This window comes from Alternaria viburni (assembly GCF_023758015.1).
Source record: "Alternaria viburni strain BMP 2772 chromosome Unknown scaffold_14, whole genome shotgun sequence".
NCBI classification, from domain to species: domain Eukaryota; kingdom Fungi; phylum Ascomycota; class Dothideomycetes; order Pleosporales; family Pleosporaceae; genus Alternaria; species Alternaria viburni.
In genome coordinates, this window is record NW_026055783.1 from 485,084 (window position 1) to 505,098 (window position 20,015).

General features: G+C 52.7%; 4 protein-coding genes across 4 annotated transcripts; 3 read left to right on the forward strand and 1 right to left on the reverse strand.

Moving 5' to 3' along the window:
* Positions 1-1,665: 1,665 nt before the first annotated feature.
* Positions 1,666-3,101, forward strand: J4E79_006863 (uncharacterized protein; the record flags this gene model as incomplete). The annotated part of the gene is made up of 2 exons (XM_049355731.1): positions 1,666-2,876; positions 3,071-3,101. 2 exons carry the CDS (start codon positions 1,666-1,668, stop codon positions 3,099-3,101), a joined length of 1,242 nt encoding a protein of 413 aa, XP_049209760.1.
* A 367-nt stretch (positions 3,102-3,468) lies between these two features.
* STT3 (oligosaccharyl transferase stt3 subunit) lies at positions 3,469-5,888 on the forward strand (the record flags this gene model as incomplete). The annotated part of the gene is made up of 4 exons (XM_049355732.1): positions 3,469-3,625; positions 3,679-3,759; positions 3,821-5,567; positions 5,618-5,888. The coding sequence occupies 4 exons, from the start codon at positions 3,469-3,471 to the stop codon at positions 5,886-5,888; spliced, it is 2,256 nt and encodes a 751-aa protein (XP_049209761.1).
* A 5,286-nt stretch (positions 5,889-11,174) lies between these two features.
* Positions 11,175-12,515, reverse strand: J4E79_006865 (uncharacterized protein; the record flags this gene model as incomplete). Its single annotated transcript, XM_049355733.1, has 1 exon — positions 11,175-12,515. The coding sequence occupies one exon, from the start codon at positions 12,513-12,515 to the stop codon at positions 11,175-11,177; it is 1,341 nt and encodes a 446-aa protein (XP_049209762.1).
* A 1,690-nt stretch (positions 12,516-14,205) lies between these two features.
* On the forward strand, positions 14,206-17,609 carry J4E79_006866 (uncharacterized protein; the record flags this gene model as incomplete). The annotated part of the gene is made up of 5 exons (XM_049355734.1): positions 14,206-14,383; positions 14,435-14,592; positions 14,645-14,738; positions 14,788-15,016; positions 15,068-17,609. 5 exons carry the CDS (start codon positions 14,206-14,208, stop codon positions 17,607-17,609), a joined length of 3,201 nt encoding a protein of 1,066 aa, XP_049209763.1.
* Between the last annotated feature and the right edge of the window lie 2,406 nt (positions 17,610-20,015).

Here is a 20,015-nt window from a genome sequence, read left to right on the forward strand (position 1 = left end):
TGAAGCCTTTCCTCATATCTCACCGGCAGGCAGCGCATGCCCGTGCGCATGGGACACGAAACGGAGGACCTCACACACATTACCTGTTACATGTACCCATCTGGCTTGTCATCTTAGCAGATTGGGGCGGTGTGCTGCAGCTGGAATCTACTAATGCACAGCTGCGCGCCTGCTCCTCTGAAACGGTTTGCGTACGGCGTTCCTTGAGGCAGGCGTAAGGCTTCCATATCGCAGCAGGCTGACGAGTCGAGATTACAGGTATGTGTTGTTGTTGCCTTTTCTATACTCTTATTTCTCTTCTTGTCTGCACTTATTTACTGATGCTTATACGATGATGATGCCTCTTTCCATGCTCGAAAGCTAGTTGGGATGAATTTGGGTGGCATGTTGATGCCTGAGGCAGCCCCGAAAGATGCTGACCCATGATAGCGAACATGTCACTCCACAACCAGAACGGGGACTGTCAACAGTCTTACAACATTTCAGTTCCCAACCAATACTATGGCCGACAGATACCTGCACTGCACATTGATCCTGTGCAGACGCAGCAGAGCACGTTTTCCCAACAACCACGGAGTGCACATAGTGTACGGAGCCAAAGATCTAGCTCATCAGCCTCCTTACATACTCCAAGAAATACTTCACATGCAAGAGATTTCGATCGCATGAACTATCGTCAGACCAATCTCTCTCCGTTGGACAATGGTGTTGGATCCCATATGCCGAGGGATTTTGACCTTCTCGATCCACAATATGTACGGCCTTATCATGGCTCGACTGCAGTTAGAGGGCCGGAGCCAGCATGGAGCCCGTACAATCTGAGGCTATCTCAGTCTGGTAATTCTCATGGTCTTTCCCCTCGATCGAGTGTGAACTTCCAGTTCCCATGGGGTCCGGAATCTGATGTTGATAGTCAGGCTTTGCCATCTGACGAGGGCTATTTCTCGAGAAATACCAAGTCTGTCATGAGCAATGAGCCCGATCATCTCCATCAGGAACTATCGGCAAGTATCATGTCAGATATTAACAACATGCATGTCGAGTCTGCCACAAGCGAGGCTCCTACGATGTCACGGATGCCTTCAGATCAGCGATCCCACGTCAGCAGTCGTAGTGGGAGGTCGAGGTCAAAGAAAGACTTTCCATGCTATGAGTGCTCAGAAGTACTCAAGTGCAACTCAGAGTTCAAGTGCGTATGCGGCATCACTATAAGATAGCCATGTGCTGATGAAAGGTGACAGGAAACACATGCTCAAACACAGCAAACCCTTCAAGTGTGACGTAGCCGGCTGCAAAAGAGTAGAGGGATTCACAACTACGAACGATCTTGAGCGGCATCAGAAAAGCCTACATCGGAAGGACATTGACAAGAAATCCTATCAGTGTGCTGTGGAGGATTGTAGAAACAAAGAGAAAATCTGGCCACGTCTAGACAACTTCAAGCAGCATGTTGAGAGAATGCACAAAGATGAGAACGTGCTCGAACTCGTGGAAAGGTAGATTTGCACATTTCGCACTTGAAGAGTCAGCTAAGCTGACATTGATAGATCGGTGTGGCGACCCAGGCGAGTCGACTCTCCTATAGAGAGTAAAACAACTGTTACACCCCTGGACATTGGGTCAACAGTTGCTGGCATGGAGATTCCTTTCTCCATAAGCCCAACGATGGGCAACATCTCTATGATGGACTTTCCCATGATACAGGATGCCAGATATCTATCTTCGCCAAGCCAGGACTCTGTGTTTGTACCAAAAGCACAGCCACTATCTCGGCTCTCTGGACCTGGGTTTACTTCCGCACCGCACAACAGTCGCATTCAGAAAGTGCCAAAGGTGACTCGTTCTCGGCACAATGCACCGGGAATACAAGATTCTCTCTCCACTATCAAGGCCGCTCCTAGCGCAGCTGGAAGTAACCACCTCAAGATTCAGAAGTCATCACAGGGTTCGTCTTTATCCAATGCACCCCAGACTAAGGCTGAGCAGCAAGCGCTAGAGCTCAAGAGGAAGTCTGAACAGCGCTTGCATTCGCCGGAGCCTGTGGATATTGAGAGTCGCATACTAGAGTTGCTACAAAAAGCCAATCGCGACGATATGTCCAGGAGGCCGTCGAAGTCTGAGAAGAATGATGCATTGTTGAAGATGATGGCTGAGCTTGTCAATAAAGGCCCAGGATCCCCCGACACAGAACAGCGTCGCTCCAGCAAAAGCTCTTCAAACAATGGCAAGATATGTCCGATGTCTGGCTGCGAATTTGCGGTCGCTCGTGATTGCGATCTGCGTAAGCACATCAAGCGACATAACAGGCCTTATGGATGCACGTATCCCAGGTGCCACAAACGCTTTGGCGCAAAGTCAGATTGGAAGCGCCACGAGAACAGTCAGCATTTCCAGCAGGAAGCCTTCCGCTGCGGCCAGGAACTTCAGACAGGTCAGGTCTGTGGTGTGCATCTATACCGCGAAGGAGCGTTCAAGAACCACTTAGAGAGGGAGCATAAGATGGCGTGTGAAGCTGCTCAAGAGAGTGTCAACCGCCGCAGGATTGGCAAGAACTGCCAAGGTACCTTCTGGTGTGGCCTGTGCAAAGATATAGTGCCGCTCAAAGAGCGGCGCAATGCAGCTTGGGATGAGCGGTTTGATCACATCGCGCGTCACTTCGAGAAGGAGAGGAGAACTATCGATGACTGGATCTGTGCTGAAGAGAACCGACCGAAGAAAGAGCTGCTAGAAGAGAAGAAGAAACGAGACTACTTTGACGATGAGGACGAGAGGGAAAAGGACGGCGATGTGGATGCTACCGGAGACGTGGACGACGATGTTCCACAGCCGCAACAGCCGCATCCTCCTCCTCCAAACGACATGCCCAGTATGCCGATGTCAAGCCATGCATCGATGCGACACTCGCCACTTGCAGGTGATATCGCGCTAGGAACTGCAGTAAAACGACAGCGTTCAGAAGATTCGGCATATGGCGAACGACACGCAAAGCGAAGACAAAAGACCCTGGTAACAAATCGCTATTGTGTAAGTTACCCGTCTCAGCTATTTGCAACAGTGCTAATAAACACAGTGCGTATGTCAGAACCCTTGCGGTGTTGTAGATGTTGCTTGCGCCAACTGCAACCATCGCGTCTGCGCCAGTTGCAGTGTCGAAGAGATGGAGACTTTCATGATGGATTTCTTTTGCGCAGACTAGTGATATCTCAGAGCGCAGATCCAGATACCCAGTAGACAATTTTCGCATATGTAAATCGACGTAAAGTGAAAGAATGTTGTATGCTTAATGGCGCCCCGTGGCTGTCGCGGACATGGTGATGGTGATGACGTTGCAGGGGTGTTGAAGGTCGGCGAAACCAAATGCCGAGGCGTGGAGTTGGAAACGTGTGCTCATGAAGCATAGCTCTCGAGAAGTTCCGTGACGCGGCCTTGCGACCAACAACCTCACCTTCCTTAACTTCTCCTGCAAACATGGCTGCCGCCGTAGATGACGGGCAGCTGCTCAAGCAGGCGACCGGCCGCAATACTCGAGGCTTGCTCCGGGTTATTATCCTGTGCCTCATCGCTGCCGCCGCCGTAAGCAGTCGTCTGTTCTCCGTAATCCGCTTTGAGAGCATCATCCACGAGTGTCAGTACTACAATTGGGGAATGGAAGGGCAATTGACTGATTATACAATGCAGTCGATCCGTGGTTCAACTTCCGAGCGACGAAATACCTGGTACAGAATGGCTTCTACAGCTTCTGGGACTGGTTCGACGACCGTACGCATCTCCGCCGCATGCCCCAATGCCATGTAGCTACAATGGACTGACATGAATGCAGGAACATGGCACCCTCTTGGACGAGTCACGGGTGGTACTCTCTACCCCGGACTGATGGTCACCAGCGGTGTCATCTACCACGCCCTCCGCGCTCTCGCCATGCCCGTCGACATTCGAAACATCTGTGTCCTCCTCGCGCCTGCCTTCTCAGGTCTTACCGCGCTCGCGACCTACCTCCTGACCTCCGAGATGGTCCCGTCGCCCTCGGCCGGTCTGCTCGCTGCAGCCTTCATGGGCATCACCCCCGGTTACATCTCGCGATCCGTCGCAGGAAGTTACGATAACGAGGCCATTGCCATCTTCCTGCTCGTCTTCACCTTCTTCCTGTGGATCAAGGCAGTCAAGCTCGGATCCATGTTCTGGGGTGCATTGACTGCGCTGTTCTACGGATACATGGTGTCAGCGTGGGGTGGATACGTCTTCATCACCAACTTGCTGCCCCTGCACGCTTTCGTCTTGATCTGTATGGGACGATACAGCCCGAGGTTGTACGTCAGCTACACTTCGTGGTATGCGCTCGGTACGCTTGCGAGTATGCAGATTCCCTTCGTCGGTTTCCTGCCCATCCGCAGTAGCGAGCACATGTCCGCGCTCGGTGTCTTTGGTCTCCTCCAGCTGGTGGCCTTTGTCGACTGGGTTCGCGCACAGCTTCCCGGAAAGCAGTTCCAGACGCTGCTCCGCGCTCTGGTTCTGAGCGTCTTCCTCATCGGTGTCGGAGGACTGGTGCTTCTGACCGTCTCCGGTGTCATTGCGCCCTGGACTGGCCGTTTCTACTCGCTCTGGGATACCGGATACGCCAAGATTCACATTCCTATCATCGCCTCCGTCTCCGAGCACCAGCCTACCGCATGGCCTGCCTTCTTCTTCGATCTCAACATGATGATCTGGCTCTTCCCCGCCGGTGTCTACCTGTGCTTCCGCACTTTGACCGACGAGCAGGTCTTCATTGTCATCTACGCTGTGCTCGCCAGTTACTTCGCTGGTGTCATGGTCCGTCTCATGCTCACTTTGACTCCCATTGTCTGCGTTGCATCGGCAATCGCTTTCTCGCAGATCCTTGACACCTACCTCGACGTCAAGACCCCCAAGCCCGTCACCGAGAACGGCAGCACCGATACCGCTGCAGTCGCTGCTGCAGCTATCCTTCCCGAGGGTCTCCGATCTACACGCAACCCGCTCGTCGGCATCTACTCGTATGCCTCCAAGCTTACCGTCGCCGGAACCGCCGCCATCTACCTCATGCTGTTCGTTCTGCACTGCACATGGGTCACTTCGAACGCCTACTCTTCGCCCTCCGTCGTGCTCGCATCCAGACTTCCTGACGGTAGCCAACACATCATCGATGACTACCGTGAGGCATACTACTGGCTCAGGCAGAACACCCCTCAGAATGCCAAGATCATGTCGTGGTGGGACTACGGATACCAGATCGGTGGTATGGCCGACCGCCCTACCCTTGTCGACAACAACACCTGGAACAACACGCACATTGCTACCGTCGGTAAGGCTATGAGCTCCAGGGAGGAGGTCAGCTACCCCATCATGCGTCAACACGAGGTTGATTACGTACTGGTCGTCTTTGGTGGTCTACTTGGCTACTCTGGAGACGACATCAACAAGTTCCTCTGGATGGTCAGGATTGCCGAGGGTATTTGGCCCGATGAGGTCAAGGAGCGCAACTTCTTCACTCCACGAGGCGAGTACCGTGTAGACGAGGAGGCTACCCCCACCATGAAGAACAGCTTGATGTAAGAGATCTAGTCCCCACCATATACTGCAGATACTAACAGCAGATCAGGTACAAGATGTCTTACTACAACTACAACGCGCTGTTCCCCGCCGGACAAGCCCAGGACCGTGTCCGTGGCGCGCGCCTTCCCGCGCAGGGCCCCGAGCTCAGCACCATCGAGGAGGCCTTCACCAGCGAGAACTGGATCATCAGGATCTACAAGGTCAAGGATCTTGACAACTTTGGCCGCGACCATCAAAGCGCCGTATCGTTCGACAAGGGCCACAAGAAGAAGCGGTCCACCAAGAGGAAGGGACCCAGGGTGTTGAGAGTTGAGTAGACGTGATGGGCGTATCAAAATCTTGCTAGAGATCTATAGCATTTGTACAAATAAGAAGCCATATTGGCATTGTTCGCAGGCGGGCGTCTGGGAAGAAATAAAAGAATATTTAAGTCCCATCTTCGGTATCCTGGAGGTGAGTTGCGGTGAGATTGACTATCATGATTGGAGATGCGGTTTCGCAGTCGCGCAATCCTGCTTGTGCGTCTGCTCTTTCACCTTGACTCCACGTTCGTCGACATGCTTTCTCACATGCTTTTCCAACCATCACTTGTCTACCCCACATCTCTCTCTGTCGCTCCTTCCTCTTAACACCTCCTCGCGCTTTCCCGGTCGCCCACGTGGGACCCACGACCAGGGCCAGTCCTCCGGCTTCCCTCCACCTTCGAGTCGCACGTCCGCACCTGCTCAAACCACAATATGGCGAACGAAGAACAGAGAAGGGCCTTTGAGTCGTATATGGGCCGCACTGGCGGCAGTGGCAGTAACGGGCAAAGCCAAGATCAAGGCCAGCCAATTCCTCAGTACCCCGGCTCCTTCGCCCGGCCAGCCAATTCGTATCTTTACAATGTGTAAGTGCGCCATTGTCGCCTGAGACCAGAAGTTGGCTGACAGCAAGAATAGACGTAATCATGTTCGGCCCCATCTCATCGACGCCCGCGCGCAGTGCGTCAGCAAATATAGAACCTGGCTTACCCACCGTGTAGCAATTCCAAGGGCTCGGAGTCCCTCCCGCAGCACCCACGCCTCCGCCAGCTGCCTCGTCCGTCGCTTCTTTTCCCGGATACCAGGGAGGCTATCCTCAACAGACTGGGTACCCTCAGCAGGCTGGATACGGTCAGGGCGTGTACAATCATCTGGGGATCCCACAGCGCCCACCACCGCTCCTAAGCCCTCAGTCACAACAACAGGATCAACAGCAGATACCATCAGTAGCCGGACCACAAGGACACGCTCCTATTCCACAGGGCTACGACGCACGACCTCCGCCTCCGCCAGGGTACAACGCCGACTGGCAGTATAGCAATCCAGGTTCTGGGATGGAACGTCGACGAGTCGCTCCTCTTACGAGCGCGATGGTACCGTCGTCACGCAACACGCAGCAAGAGATTATGGAGTCAAGATCGAGGCAGACAAGCGAGCAATACCACTACGAACAATACGGACAATCGCATGCCGCGCAAGCACCACCCCCGCAGGTAGAAGAAGTAGCTGTGCCAGTTATGCTCTGTCACACCTGTAGTCACTGCGGCGAGATGCGCTCCGCAGGTTTCCATCGCAATAACCCGGTCCTTCCTGGCAAGCCCATGATCCCCACACCCTGTCGAAGGTGCAAAAAGAAGCTTGCAGGCGCACATCGTTCAAGCAGCAGATACAGGTACATTCGAAGATGTACGGCCGAAGAACCCTGCGACTGGCCTAGAGAATGTGTCCACATCGACATCGACCATGATGAGCGTAGGGGCCGAAGGCAAAATAGAGAGGAGATCTACGTCACGCGATACTCTCCCAGTCGTCCTCGTGTTGTTAGACGAGAGTCTAGTCAGGCGCGCCTGGGCCTGCGAGTACTTCAACAGCCGACACGAGAGTTTAGGTCGGAACGAAAACTCAAAGCTTCCTCATTGAGTCCTCGCCGCTCTTCCAGGTATGCTGGTGAAGTTTGGCCCCCGCCTGACATCGTCCGCACTAGAGAAACACGGTCGGATGAAGTGTACCCTGCGCCACCTCCGCCACTTCCCAGTCTTACCTCGAGATCTGACGAGGTTTGGCCTCCTCCAGACGTTGTCCGTGCTCACTCCTACAGGAAGGTCGAGAGAAGTCCATCGCGCCGGGCAAGCTCAAGGATCATCGAACTCAGTCCGTCGCCCCCGCCGCCGACAAGATCTTCGAGAGTTGTCTATCGGAGCGAGTCTCAGGAAAGACGTACTAGGAGTTCAAGTAGATCTCCAGTTCGTGTCAGCTTCCGGGCTGAAAGGCGAAACGAGGAAGCGGAAGCTCGTCTCATGTCGCATCCGAGGCCGCACCGCCCGATTGGACCAGAGCAGCGTAGCTTTCTCAAGGCGTCGGATGAAACTTCGAGCAATGCTGAGTCTGTGCCACGTCGCCGTTTGGATTCACCTAGTCGGAGCATCCTGAAGCCCCTAGGCACCGAGCACGAAACCTCTCACAGGCGAAGGGATACTATGCGCGAAAGTCAACAGAGCATGCACGTCGAAGTCGGAGGGCCTCGTGTTCACTTTCGTGGTGGAAGAAGGCAAGAAGAGCCAGTACTGGAGTCAAGAGGAAGATCAAGGTATGCCGACGAACGACTGGCGAGTGGTGACAAGTACGAGCATTACCGAGAGTATTCCCGCCATCGGGTTGTAGACGATCCTCCACCAGAGCCACTAGCCCAGGACTTCGAGAGGATTCGCATACGGCACTCATCGCCGTCTCCACGAAGGGAATACGAAGAAGAAATTCGCATTGATCGACAGCGCCGTATTTCACCTTCTCCCCCGCCCTCAAGACGGTTTGAGGAGGTACTCGTGCGGAACATCTCTCCTCTTCCCGCACGTCGCACACCCCGTCTTCCGCCCTCTCCTCTGTCACCTGAACGACCACCGCGGCCACTATTTCGCCATGTCTCCCGTCCACGAGCACTCGAACGGACTCGTTCTATGACTCCACCGCCTAGTCGCCGAAGACAAGAAGATGACGATACCGATTCGGAGAGCGCACATTCAGCTGAGATCAATGATATCAGAAGCTGGAAGGGTATCGATGAAAATGGACAACCTGCTACATTTGTGGAAGAGAGGAGGGCGGTGAGGATGATCGATCAGGGAAGTGATAGAGGTGGGCTTGCGAGAGAGTATCGTGATATGGGTAGAGGCCCGAGGCTGGATACGAGAGAGCGAGTGACTAGTCGGAATTGGAGAGATGTCTAGGCTGTTCGAGGTGATGAGTATGTAAAAGTCTGGCACTGGCGAGCTGTGTGGTTGCTATGCTATGAGGCGGAGCATACTTGGATTGGTTTTGAACGATTACTGATGCATAGATACCTACGATACCTCTTTAGATTTCTTTCAATGTCCTGTTTTCAGCGAAGGCAGACCTTGGATCAGGTGATGTCGGATTCGAGCGATTATCTACTGACGTGTTCCAAGGAAGATTAACGCACAGACCTTTGACGGTGCATAGAAAAGCTCACAGCGTGCCGCTTCCATACTTTCATACCATCCTTCAGACCTGAAACATATTCAAAAAAAGCAAAGCCGCTCAATATGGAGTTTCTCCTGGCTTTCAAAACTGCACTGCTGAAAATCCTATGCTGAGAAGGACACTTTCTCTTCTCATTCCTTTACTACTTTCTAAAAAGACAAGTCTCCAAAAGACAGACTGCACAAGGCATATGTCTGTGGGTTCTCCGCCAGAGGTTTCTTCGGATTGCCAGATCAACATACCATATACACATTCCAAAAATGTCAACGACGCAGTAATGGCCAGGGGCTATTCGCCATCGCTCTCTTCCACGACTTCCTCGTTTTCGGAGTGAGAAAACCGTGGAGAAAAAATTTGATGAGACTGAGTGTTCACTTTCACACACAAAAAAAAAAAGTAAACGCTCTGGCAAATGGCGTGAGTAGTGCTGGGTCGGGTATAAAACATCGACTTGGTACTGCTCTTCTCCTCGCATGTACTCACCTTTTCCCACTAAAACCAATACACAATTGTCCCATGTTCCAAAAAAATTATTCAAGACTTGCCATGTGTTCTGCGTTGTTTGAATCAAAACCATATGCGATCGCCCTATGTGTGAGCCGGAACTCGAGACATGTTGAACGTATGTTTGAGCGTACGCTGCAACATCTAAATAGAAAGCGTTGAGTTTCTGGTCGGAAGATACAGGTTAGAAATACGTACTTGCGCACGTCATGGAGAAAACCAAGGAGACTATATGTGCTGTTATCGAATACATGAACACGTGTGCTCATCTTCAAAAACACGAGGATGTCATTTGATGGTTTGAGACTGCTCAGACAGTCACTAACTATGCGCCAACACTATGGTGTTCGCTGATATGTACTGATGCTGGATATTGATCCGCAACATACTTGGCCATGACTTGTATAACAAAGCTGGTATAGCGCACTGACCGCTCACATATATAAAACCCCGTTTCTGCACCTCACAGTCTTCCTCTTATCAACCCAAGCTGCTCGGTCTCCAACTCAAAATATTGAGATGTTCTTTCATGTCTTCTTACCAAAAAAAATCGAGGGCGTCGAATTATGTCCTGGCGCGAGCTGAGAACGGAATCCATCCAAGGGCAATTGACAATCAAAATGCACATTCTACAATCACATGTCCCGTTTCGACGATACGAGGAGCATACAAACCTTTGGGTTCTGTTCTCTCCCACTTGTCCATGTCTCGAAGCCCGACTTTGCTAAATCAAAATGACGCCGCAACAATCGCATGGCCGATCCTCCTGGACTCTGGAACAAAATCAAAAGGATGCAATGCCATGTCCAAGGAGAAGAGAAGGATGAATTTATACGCAACCTTGGAACTTCTCAATAATACATCTTACCATTAAAATGCCAGTACTTCTGAGAAACGAAAAAGTGGTGCATGGTAAACATGTAGCGTTCGCACTTGACATGAAACCAATGGATGAAAATACCATGCTTCGACTGCACCTGACACCGATCGCACACTCATATTGCTGTCGATGACCGACACCGACGGCTATATAAAACCTGTCATCCACGCTTTGCGCTTCTGCACTCTCTACTACTCTCTTCCGCGAAGTAGTACTTCGAAAAGGGATATAACCCGACGGATGGTGTTTGTGTCCCAAAATTGAAACGGAAGAAGAGCGATGTGCGAACTTTGGCTGTCTCCCGTATTCTGATGCTTTGTTCCAGCCTCCATCAGTGTATGCTGGCAAGACAGTGCTGAGCCGAATGTCGGTAGCTGGTCAAAATGATCTTAAAAGATGTAGAATAACGGTCCACCTGAATTGAGAACCAAACAAAAAGCACTTCGATGTTGGATTATGAGTAATGGTAATCTTTTTAGACATCACTTGTTCAGTCAGCTATGCAAATGTATGCCATTTACATTGAACGAAGAAGCTGGTCTGACACGGTGATGTCAATGTAAGAGGGTCATGCCATTATTCATTCTAGGGCTACGAACAAGCCCTGTGTGACTGGCGAAGATGATATCTTCTCGCTTGATCGTGGCCGTAGTCTAGGTTCCGCAATCCTTATTCCATGCTATCATCGGCCCCTCGTCCTATGCCGACTCCAACACCTTGCTCTGCAACGAGCAGAGCTCTACAATCGTGCTCACACTCCCCACTTCTTGCCGGGCAGCCTGCAGACGCTCCTTGACCAGTTTCTCAGTAGCCGCCTCAGCTTCCCGTGCTGTCTTGCCCCATGCTGCGACTTCTTTCGAACCAGCTGGCAAGAGATGGCTTTCGCCGGAGAGTCGGAGAAGCGCTTCCTCAATGTCTTGGTCTGCAGATGCTATCTGACTCTGGAGGTATACGGATTGCTGGAGTAGAGAACGCTCGTTGTTGGCTATCTGGGTAAGATGCGGGAGGTAAGGCAAGAGTTTGATGATTGGCCGGATAGGCTTCGTTGCTGCGGCTTTGCTGTCTTCGTTGGGTGTAGTTTGACCGCCGTTCTGATCGTCAGTCTGAACATCCAGTGGTTGTTGGAGGCTTGCATGAGCTTCGAGCAGACTAGCACGAGCTTCAATGTACTTGTTGTACGATTCTCGTATCTGTGTCTCTGCTGACGCAAGATCGACGGGTGCCGCGACGCTGACTGGACGTTTGACGGGTGAGGCGTCCTCAAGGAAAACACTGTCCTCTTCCATCTTGGCCAATTCCCCTTGCACCCAATCAACGAGCTCGTCTCTTGCTCGCTCGAGTGCATGAACTTGAGCTTGTAAGCTGGGCTCACCCGGCATCTCGTCCTGGGCCTTCTGCCTCGCGGCCTGGGCGCGCTCCATGGCTGTTCGCGCCTCGAGAACCTCCTGCTTCAGCTTGAAGACCCAGTTCTGGTCATCTTCGGCTTGCGATAGTTGCTCTAGTCTTTCGGCAGGTAAGTCTGGTTGCTCGCCGATGACGCTTCTGATGGAAGCTCTTGGGTCAGCTGCAGCGGTCGATGGCTTTGCGGTGAGGAGCTTGTCTAGAGACTCTTGGATGACCTGAAGTTCTGCATAGCGCCGGCGCTGTCGTAGTAAAGCAACATAACCCCGTGTAACTTCGTTGTCGTATTCTGATTCTGGCTGCGTTGGGTTCTCGTCTACGTAGCGGTTGCGAAGATCTTCTAACGACGTCTGAAGTTCACGGTGTCTTGTTTGCGCCTGGGAATTAGCCCGCAGAGCTTGTAGATATTCCAAACGAGTGTCCTTCAGGCCTGGAGGGTTGGTGTTGGCCGCAGATAGGTTCTGTGGGCACTCATGGTTCAGATGCTGGTTCTGGGTCGCTGCATTGACGGGCCTCAGGCTTGAGGTAAGATACTTGGAAAGAGCGCGTCGAATCCTTAGCGTGTCTTCTCGATTGTTTATGTATGACGACAGTGCGCGGTCGACTTCGGGTATCGGACATGTTGTTTGGGCTGGCATGATCGGAAGTTGTCTGCACCCCGCAACAAAGAGAATAACTAAAACGAAAGCGAACCCGGAATTGTGCGCGGATCTTTCAAGAAGAGACTAGTTCTGGTGATCGCATTAATTAGATGTCACGAGGGGTCGCTTTTGAACGCGTTCAGGGTACTGACAACGTCGAGATGTCAACGGGACGGCATTTCGATAGCTCTGGAGCTAGGCCAGAATGGATTTGAAGCTTTGGCTAGCGCAGATCACGAAAACACGTGCCCGCACGCTTGGCGATTGCACAAGCCCGAAGACAACACGTCGGGTGTGAGCACTCGTCTGCATCAGGAAGAGTGAAGACGGTGTCTCTCGCGGTACAACACCTGTCGATCTGAATTTATAGGGTGTCTCTGCTGAAAATACTGCCGATAATCTGCCCCCTATTGGCAGCTCCTGCAAGCTCAGATACAGAGAAACCATGGCTTCTATGTATGCTGATGTCATGTTCATTGATCCTGCATTCCCACCAGGGTTCTGCCATGAACACATGGCGTGCCATCGGAACGCGGGCGGAAGTGAAGGAGAGTGGACTTTGTTCTGTCGTTTCAAAGATACGCCGAAGTACCACCAGGAAGGGTTTGCAGGAAATTGCGCGCGACGGTCGCGCGGTTGTCTGGAAGCAAAAAGCAGAAAGACGATAAGACGTTGATTATTGACGTGAGCATAAGGGTAAGATGGTGTTCTCACGACACTGCCGTTGCATCAACACAAATTGGCTGCTCGTCGCGTTACACCTTGTATATTGACATGTGACAAGCCAATTGCCTGCGATAATTGATCAGGAAGATGTGCTCTTGTATCCGAGCAGATACAGTTGGTGCCACTGCCAGCGGCTGTCAGATAGGATGTTCAGGCCTCGGGTGAGTTCAGCTGGTGCATGTGCTTCTTCTCAGCCGCCGCCATAGCATCACGAGTATTAGATTTACAGTGGAGTCAGGTTCATGCGTACGAGACAACGGCCCTTGGGGTCGGGAGCTAGTCGGATCAGCAGCGGGCGCATTACGCAGGGTCAGTCCCACGAGGCGTCGTGAAGTGGTGCTGTGTGGTGTTGAGAGCTGGGATAAGGCTGGTGGTGATGAAGCAGCCCAGGCAGGGCGAGTGGGCGCGATATGAGGCGGTGTCAGCGGTGACACGGTGGGGATGCGCGGTGGATGACGCGACGAGGGACAACACATCAACACCGCCCCGCCAATCGCGCACCAGAGGCAGGCGTTTGCCGCGTAGATTTTCGAGTACCGGGACTGGTGTGCTGGCGACTAAAGCAAAGATGCGAAACAGAAGCCACTGTCCCGTGCAGGAGCCACGGCTGCGAGCGAGGGCTAGCTGCAAAGGGAGGGCTTGGCGGCGCAGGGATGGGCGATTGACGGGCGTCGATTGGAACTTATTTCGCCTGTACCCTAATGAGGCCTGCCGGACTGCAACTGCCTGCTCTTCTCCTTTCCCGCCAGCAGCCATCCGTCCCCTCGGCCGCCCGAGCCCAGGAACCTCTTTGCAGTGATTTTATACACCTACACTGCTAACACAGCAGCCATACGCAGAAAAAGCAATTGAATAGCATCCGTCCCTGCATCGCGCTACTACCGCGTCGCGCATCCACCCCCGAGCGCATCTGCGTCACTCGCCCTGGTGGTAGCGAAGACCCGCCCCGCCATACACCAACATGCCTTTCTTCAAGAATGTCTTCCACTCCAAGGACAAGCAAAAGGGCGCCAAAGCTGCCCCCGAGCCCGTCGCGCCGCCCAAGCCCCGCTGGGAGGAATCATGGACGCGCAAGGATGTCGCGCCCGACGAGATCCAGGAGCTCATCCACGTCTGCACCCAAGAGATGAAATCGAGGGGTACGTCGACCCGTCAATTGGCACCCCGCACGCACTGCTAACACCCGCAAGCCCTGGACATGCCCTTTATGCTCCTCCCCTTCCGCCCCACCTCCGACACGAGTGCCTCCCGCAACTTCGTACGCAACTTCTTCAAAGCCGCCTACGAGGGCACACGGCAATACACAGGCGAGGGGCTGGCACAGGAACTGCGACTTACTGAGCCATTGGTAGGCTAACATGCCCGTCTCACCACATCGATTCATGCGCTGACGTAGCCAGACGCTCTGCAGTATCATAAAATGGTGCTGGAGCAGACTCCCCGGCGGTGTCGTCACATGGGACGCATACGAGCTCTTCCGAATCGGCGAGTCTGGTAAGGCGACCACAAAGACATGCCCAATCACCACTGACGTTCTGTACAGATTCAAACTTCGCGCGCCACGCTTTTGACACCTTCATACCAATCAGCGTCGACTCCGAAGCTCGCAAGCACATCATATTCGACTTCTTCGACCTCCTGTCTGCGGTCGCCGCAAGAGGCAAGAGCAACGGCATGGGTGGCAGGAAGCTCTCTCGTTTAGCCGGATGGTGGGCCTTTGAGTTCGTTGAAGACGGCAAGGGCTTCGACGGTGGTTATCGCACATGGGAGAAGTAAGCACCCCCGCTGGACTAGACGACCAACGCATACTAACTAAATTGTAGGGCCGCGGATGCTGCCAGCCATCTCTTCTTCGCTTACCTGCGATCGCTATCGCCAGATATGAACGTAGTCGGCGGCATCTCTGCTCTACCACGATCACTCCAGGCGCTACTCTCCCAGACCGAATACCCTCCGCAAACACCGACCCTTATGCAAACGCGAACAACCAAGGTGGTCATGATAGTGGATTCCGTTTCGCCTACACCATTCGCGTTGCTGCGTCGCGCAAAGAACTTCGAGTACCGAGACGACGACAGAGCGCTACAGCAGTTCTCCGAATACGACGACACCGTCAAGGCCCTGACGGATGAGTGCCGCAGAGTACTCGAGTGCATTGCTACGGCAAATCAATCGACTGTCTCGGCCGCCGACCCCACTACGCCAGACCCGTCATGGTCCCGCTTTGAAGACTTCGGGTTTTCGGGTATCATGGACAGCTCCGCCAGTACCAACGGTACCCCAGTGGGTGGCAACCCACGAGAGTTCTCTAGTCTCCGAAACGGGCCCCGCTCAAACAACACCGACTTTGGTCGCCCAACCACTCCTTCGTGGGCGGACTTCTTGTCCTCGGGTTTTGCTGACGAGAACAACCAATCTCCTCCAACTACCTTGTTGATGCCAAACCAGAAACTCCCACCACTAGGAGAGCACCGCGTACACAGCTCTCAGTCACACGTACGAAATGGCCTCAGCGAAGACGACCTCGAGCCCGGCGAGCTGGCAAGCATCACCAAATTCGATCTCGACGAGACTTTCTGGTGGGTATGGATGATCAGTCTGGCTTCCGAAGAGACTACTGATCGCAAGGCTGCGTTCGGAAGATGCACGTTGATCGAGACACGCATCCAGGGCGCAAAGTGGCTGGTCATGGAAGAGCAGGTCAAGGGTGCCGCTGCCCCTGAAGAGGGTGCGTACATTGTGGAAAAGAAGTCCAAATTCAGCTTCACGAGGCGCGGGCGACTTGGTCGGCGGAAGTCGACAGGCAAGAAGCCAACCCCTAAAGAGCCATACAGCCGGACGACTACCAACACGCCGATGAGCAAGACTAGCATTGGGCCCGACCAGCACGCAAGAATACAGGCTGCAGCCGCGAAACTGGCTCAGAACGAGCGTGATGAGAAGGATGCAAAAGAATTTGCGACACGCCGAGGACGTACCGACGATACTACGTCCGTCAAAACAAACAGTGTGCTTACATTGCAGCCACATCTGGTGAACGAGGCTGGTCCGGCCATGCAGTGGGACAAGAAGTTTGGCGAAGCCGCCCTCGATAAGGATGCTCTCCGTGCCCAATACCTTGGTGATCACACTGCGGGCAGAGGTTCAAAGAACAACCTTACAGCAGCTGCCAATGGCCGCGCTTCCCCGCTGCCTCCAAGCGTGTCGAACCGGGACCTTCCTGCGCTACCAAAGTCTGAGCGAGGAGACTCGCCCGCTCGGATTGATACCACCACGCCTACAAAGGCCTCTGTGACACCAGTTCCTTGGCCGCATGAGTCACCTACCCAGACTCCACTTCCTCAGCAACAGTCATTCCCCGTTGCAATGACGCGGGAGCAGTCCACACCCATCGAGGAAACGCCCTTCGCGACACCACTGCCCATCTCGGATGAGAAGTCTGTTCAGACAGGCGCGACTCCGAACCAGCACCCTGCCTTGAGGAAGTCAATCCCCGATCGCAAGCCAGTCGTAGGTCCTCAGCCCAAGACTCGCGTCAGTGAGGATCAGGGTGCCGCACCTGGAAAGAAGATCTCGCCGAACAAGCTGAAGAAGAAGGAAGGCAGTGGCTTCAGGAAGCTTTTCGGAAGAAAGAAGACCGAGACACCTGCAGCAGTACCTGCGCCTGCGCCTGCGGATGATTCGTACTTCCAAGCATCCGATGCCGTTCGCAGTACCTCTCGACTGGACGACCATCATCCCAACGTACGAGAGCCATCGCCGACCTACACCGATGACCATCCTGAGCCCGTGCAGGAGCCATCGCCAAACTACGAACCTAGTCCCGCGGCATCCTCGCCCGAGGTCGCGGAGCCGATCCAAGCAGGCGGCCCTGTTGCTGGAGCACCGGCAACGCAACAAGAAATTGACCAAGCCTTCTCTCGATTCGACCAAGGCCCTATGGATGACATGCCTGCGTTTGCCCCTGCTGACGATGAGAGCGAGGACGACGCCGCTGCCGCCCCGACAGTGCCTCGTCGCCAGGTGCAACAGACGAACCCTAGGACCCCAACTCAACGCGCGCCGGAGTATGCGGATGATATTTCTGAGGAATCTATCGAGTTCACAAAGCAACAATCGCCATCTCAGGACCGATGGGCGCAAATTAGAAAGAATGCAGCAGAGCGCGCCGCAAGGCTTAGCGAAGAACAGGTCCGACGTAGCCGAAGCGTGAGCCAGAGCCAGCGCACCGATGAAGGTGAAACCAGTGGCGAGGAGACCATCGAAAGTCGTGTTGCCCGTATCAAGGCGCGTGTCGCCGAACTTACTGGCAACGTTGATGGCCAGCCGGCAGCAGCTGGATCTGGCGCCGGAAGACAGTGGTAGAATGTGCTTTGGTGAGCATCGTGGGCTTCTTCTACTCAGACCTCGCTAACGGTTCCTCAGATCTTCTTTAGCATCACATACCCGTTCTGTTTTCCCAGCGTACAAACTGCTCGATACCCTTTCCCATTTCGACTTTCTGGTTCTTTTTCTTCTACGACACTGGGCATTAATTTGTGCTTTCCACGCCTAAATACCCGTCAGCTTCATACACTTTATGGCTGACAATCGGCTTGCTTCATTCGCTCTGTATCTGTTTCGATTTTTCTTACGTTTTGCTGAGATACCTCGGGAGGAATGTACATCGTTGTCTAGGTACACATCTTTGCGGACATGCACAGTTACGTGGTCACGCATGTTCGAATGACCGCGATAATACATACCATGGTGGAGACGACGTAGCGTGTTATATGTTCTAGAAAGAGAGACTGTTGGAATGTTTAATTCAAGACGTTTTGCTTGTGTAATCACCTTCATGTGTAAGATCCTGAAATGCATTTGATCATGTTTTGGTGTTGATGTTCTCATGCTAATCTTTATGAACCATTTGGAAGATAGGTCGGGGACCCGGGGGATCAAAGCTTCCATATAGTCATGTTCTGGTGCGTTCTGGCTCAGATAAATATCTTTTTCGATCACATCAAACTTTCTTTATAGCATTACTTCAAAAGTCCAACCAAAAACTCCCAAAAACAAACGCATGAGTCTGAGTCAACAACTCAAATTACAGAAGCTGACGATCGATTTCTGCGTCAGCCGTGCCAAGTTGATTAAAGTCTACGAAGAAGCCCCATTTACAATTGATGTGATGGCCTCCCATGTCCCGGGTGTGCCTGCTGCCTTCTGTCATGATAATCCAAAAATCTGGTCAGTAGATTGTCATGTAATCAGTAGATACTACCGGAAGCACACATCGTGTTCTTCTTTCTTCAATTATATCAGAAGCGGACGAAGGAGCACTCCATAGAAAGCTTGGTTGACCGTTTTTTTGGATGCATCTTAGAAATGGGGCGGAGTATTGAAGTGAGGTCTTGCAAGGGATGGCGATGTTTTATATCTCGCAGCTCACGCTAATGCGGCGCGTGGGCACACTAGCGGAGTCCGGGAGGGAGATTTAAAGCTTCAGATTGGGTATACTTTCTCTTTCTGCAATTCATTCCCCTGAGGTTTATACCAAAAATGAAAGCTGAGAATGCCATGTGGCTGCAGTGACGCGCCCCAAAAGCTACACTGGAAATTTGCATGGGACGGCGCTATGTGCTTTCTTCGTCATCGTAATTTCGTCTCGTATTTTTTGGGTGTAGGGAGCGCAAAACCACGCGGACTCATAAACGTTGACACGCGTGGTTTTGGTAAAAAGGCAGGGCACAAGGCTTTTAAGTTGTAGTTCTTGAAGGTAGGAGAGAGGAGCGATCAAGAGACGCTTTATACTTGGAAAGGACGAACTATGATTACGAGAGTGAAGAATCTAAGATATAATCGAGATACAGAGACAAGTCTTTCCTCTATCTCTAGCTTTTGAATTCGAGCGTTCCCTTCTCAGTACAGTCTTGGAAACGGACAAAAAGATGCAGACTAAAGGGTCATGTCATTGCGCGTATCATGGTATGTCCTTCTAAGAAAGGAATCTGCCTTTTCGTTACCAGAACCCCTACTCCACAAGGACTTCGAGAGTCTCCTTCCCCTTACTGAGATATCTCAGCTCATATGTCCGGGGTCAGTATAGTGGGATGTACGCAACGCGTAACAACAGAGAACCCCTATCTGGCGAAGCGCTTCATCATGGTGAAGTCATAGTACCAACAGCCCATCCATGGATCTGCTCGATTGCTATATCGCTAAAGCTACGCGCTCAGAGAGGGCTTTCGAAAGAACTGGACAAGCTCAAGATGTCGATTTCTATTCTGAACCACCTATCCCTCCCCACTCTCCTGACAAGTGTGCCTTGACGATCTCTTGTAGGCGCCGACGAGGTGCAGTAGTTGATAATGAAGATCGAGAACGCATAGTCTCTGTCATCATGAAGTTGGGATTAGTATATCAAATCTGAGACGTCCAGAAATAACGTCCGAGCAGTGTACCTGCATCTACCACGCGGTCTTCCCTGAGGCACAGGTCTCGGGTTGGGGCCAGAGGTCGTAGTGATTGGAGAAACGAGAATTCTGAGGGCCAGCATGCGGCCCAAAATAACACGAGGTGTGTACCTGCATCGACCAGATCTCTGGGAGAGGGTTAGGTGATGATAAGAAACAAAGGGATGGTTACCGGGTGGTGTGCATGTGCGACTAAGAATAACAGCCGAAGAGTGTACCTGCGTCTGATAGAGGGGTTAGACGCGCCGGGCCGCTTATTTTCCGGCGGGCGTCGTTTCTTTGATGAAGATGAAGTGACGCGTTGCTGAGTGATGCG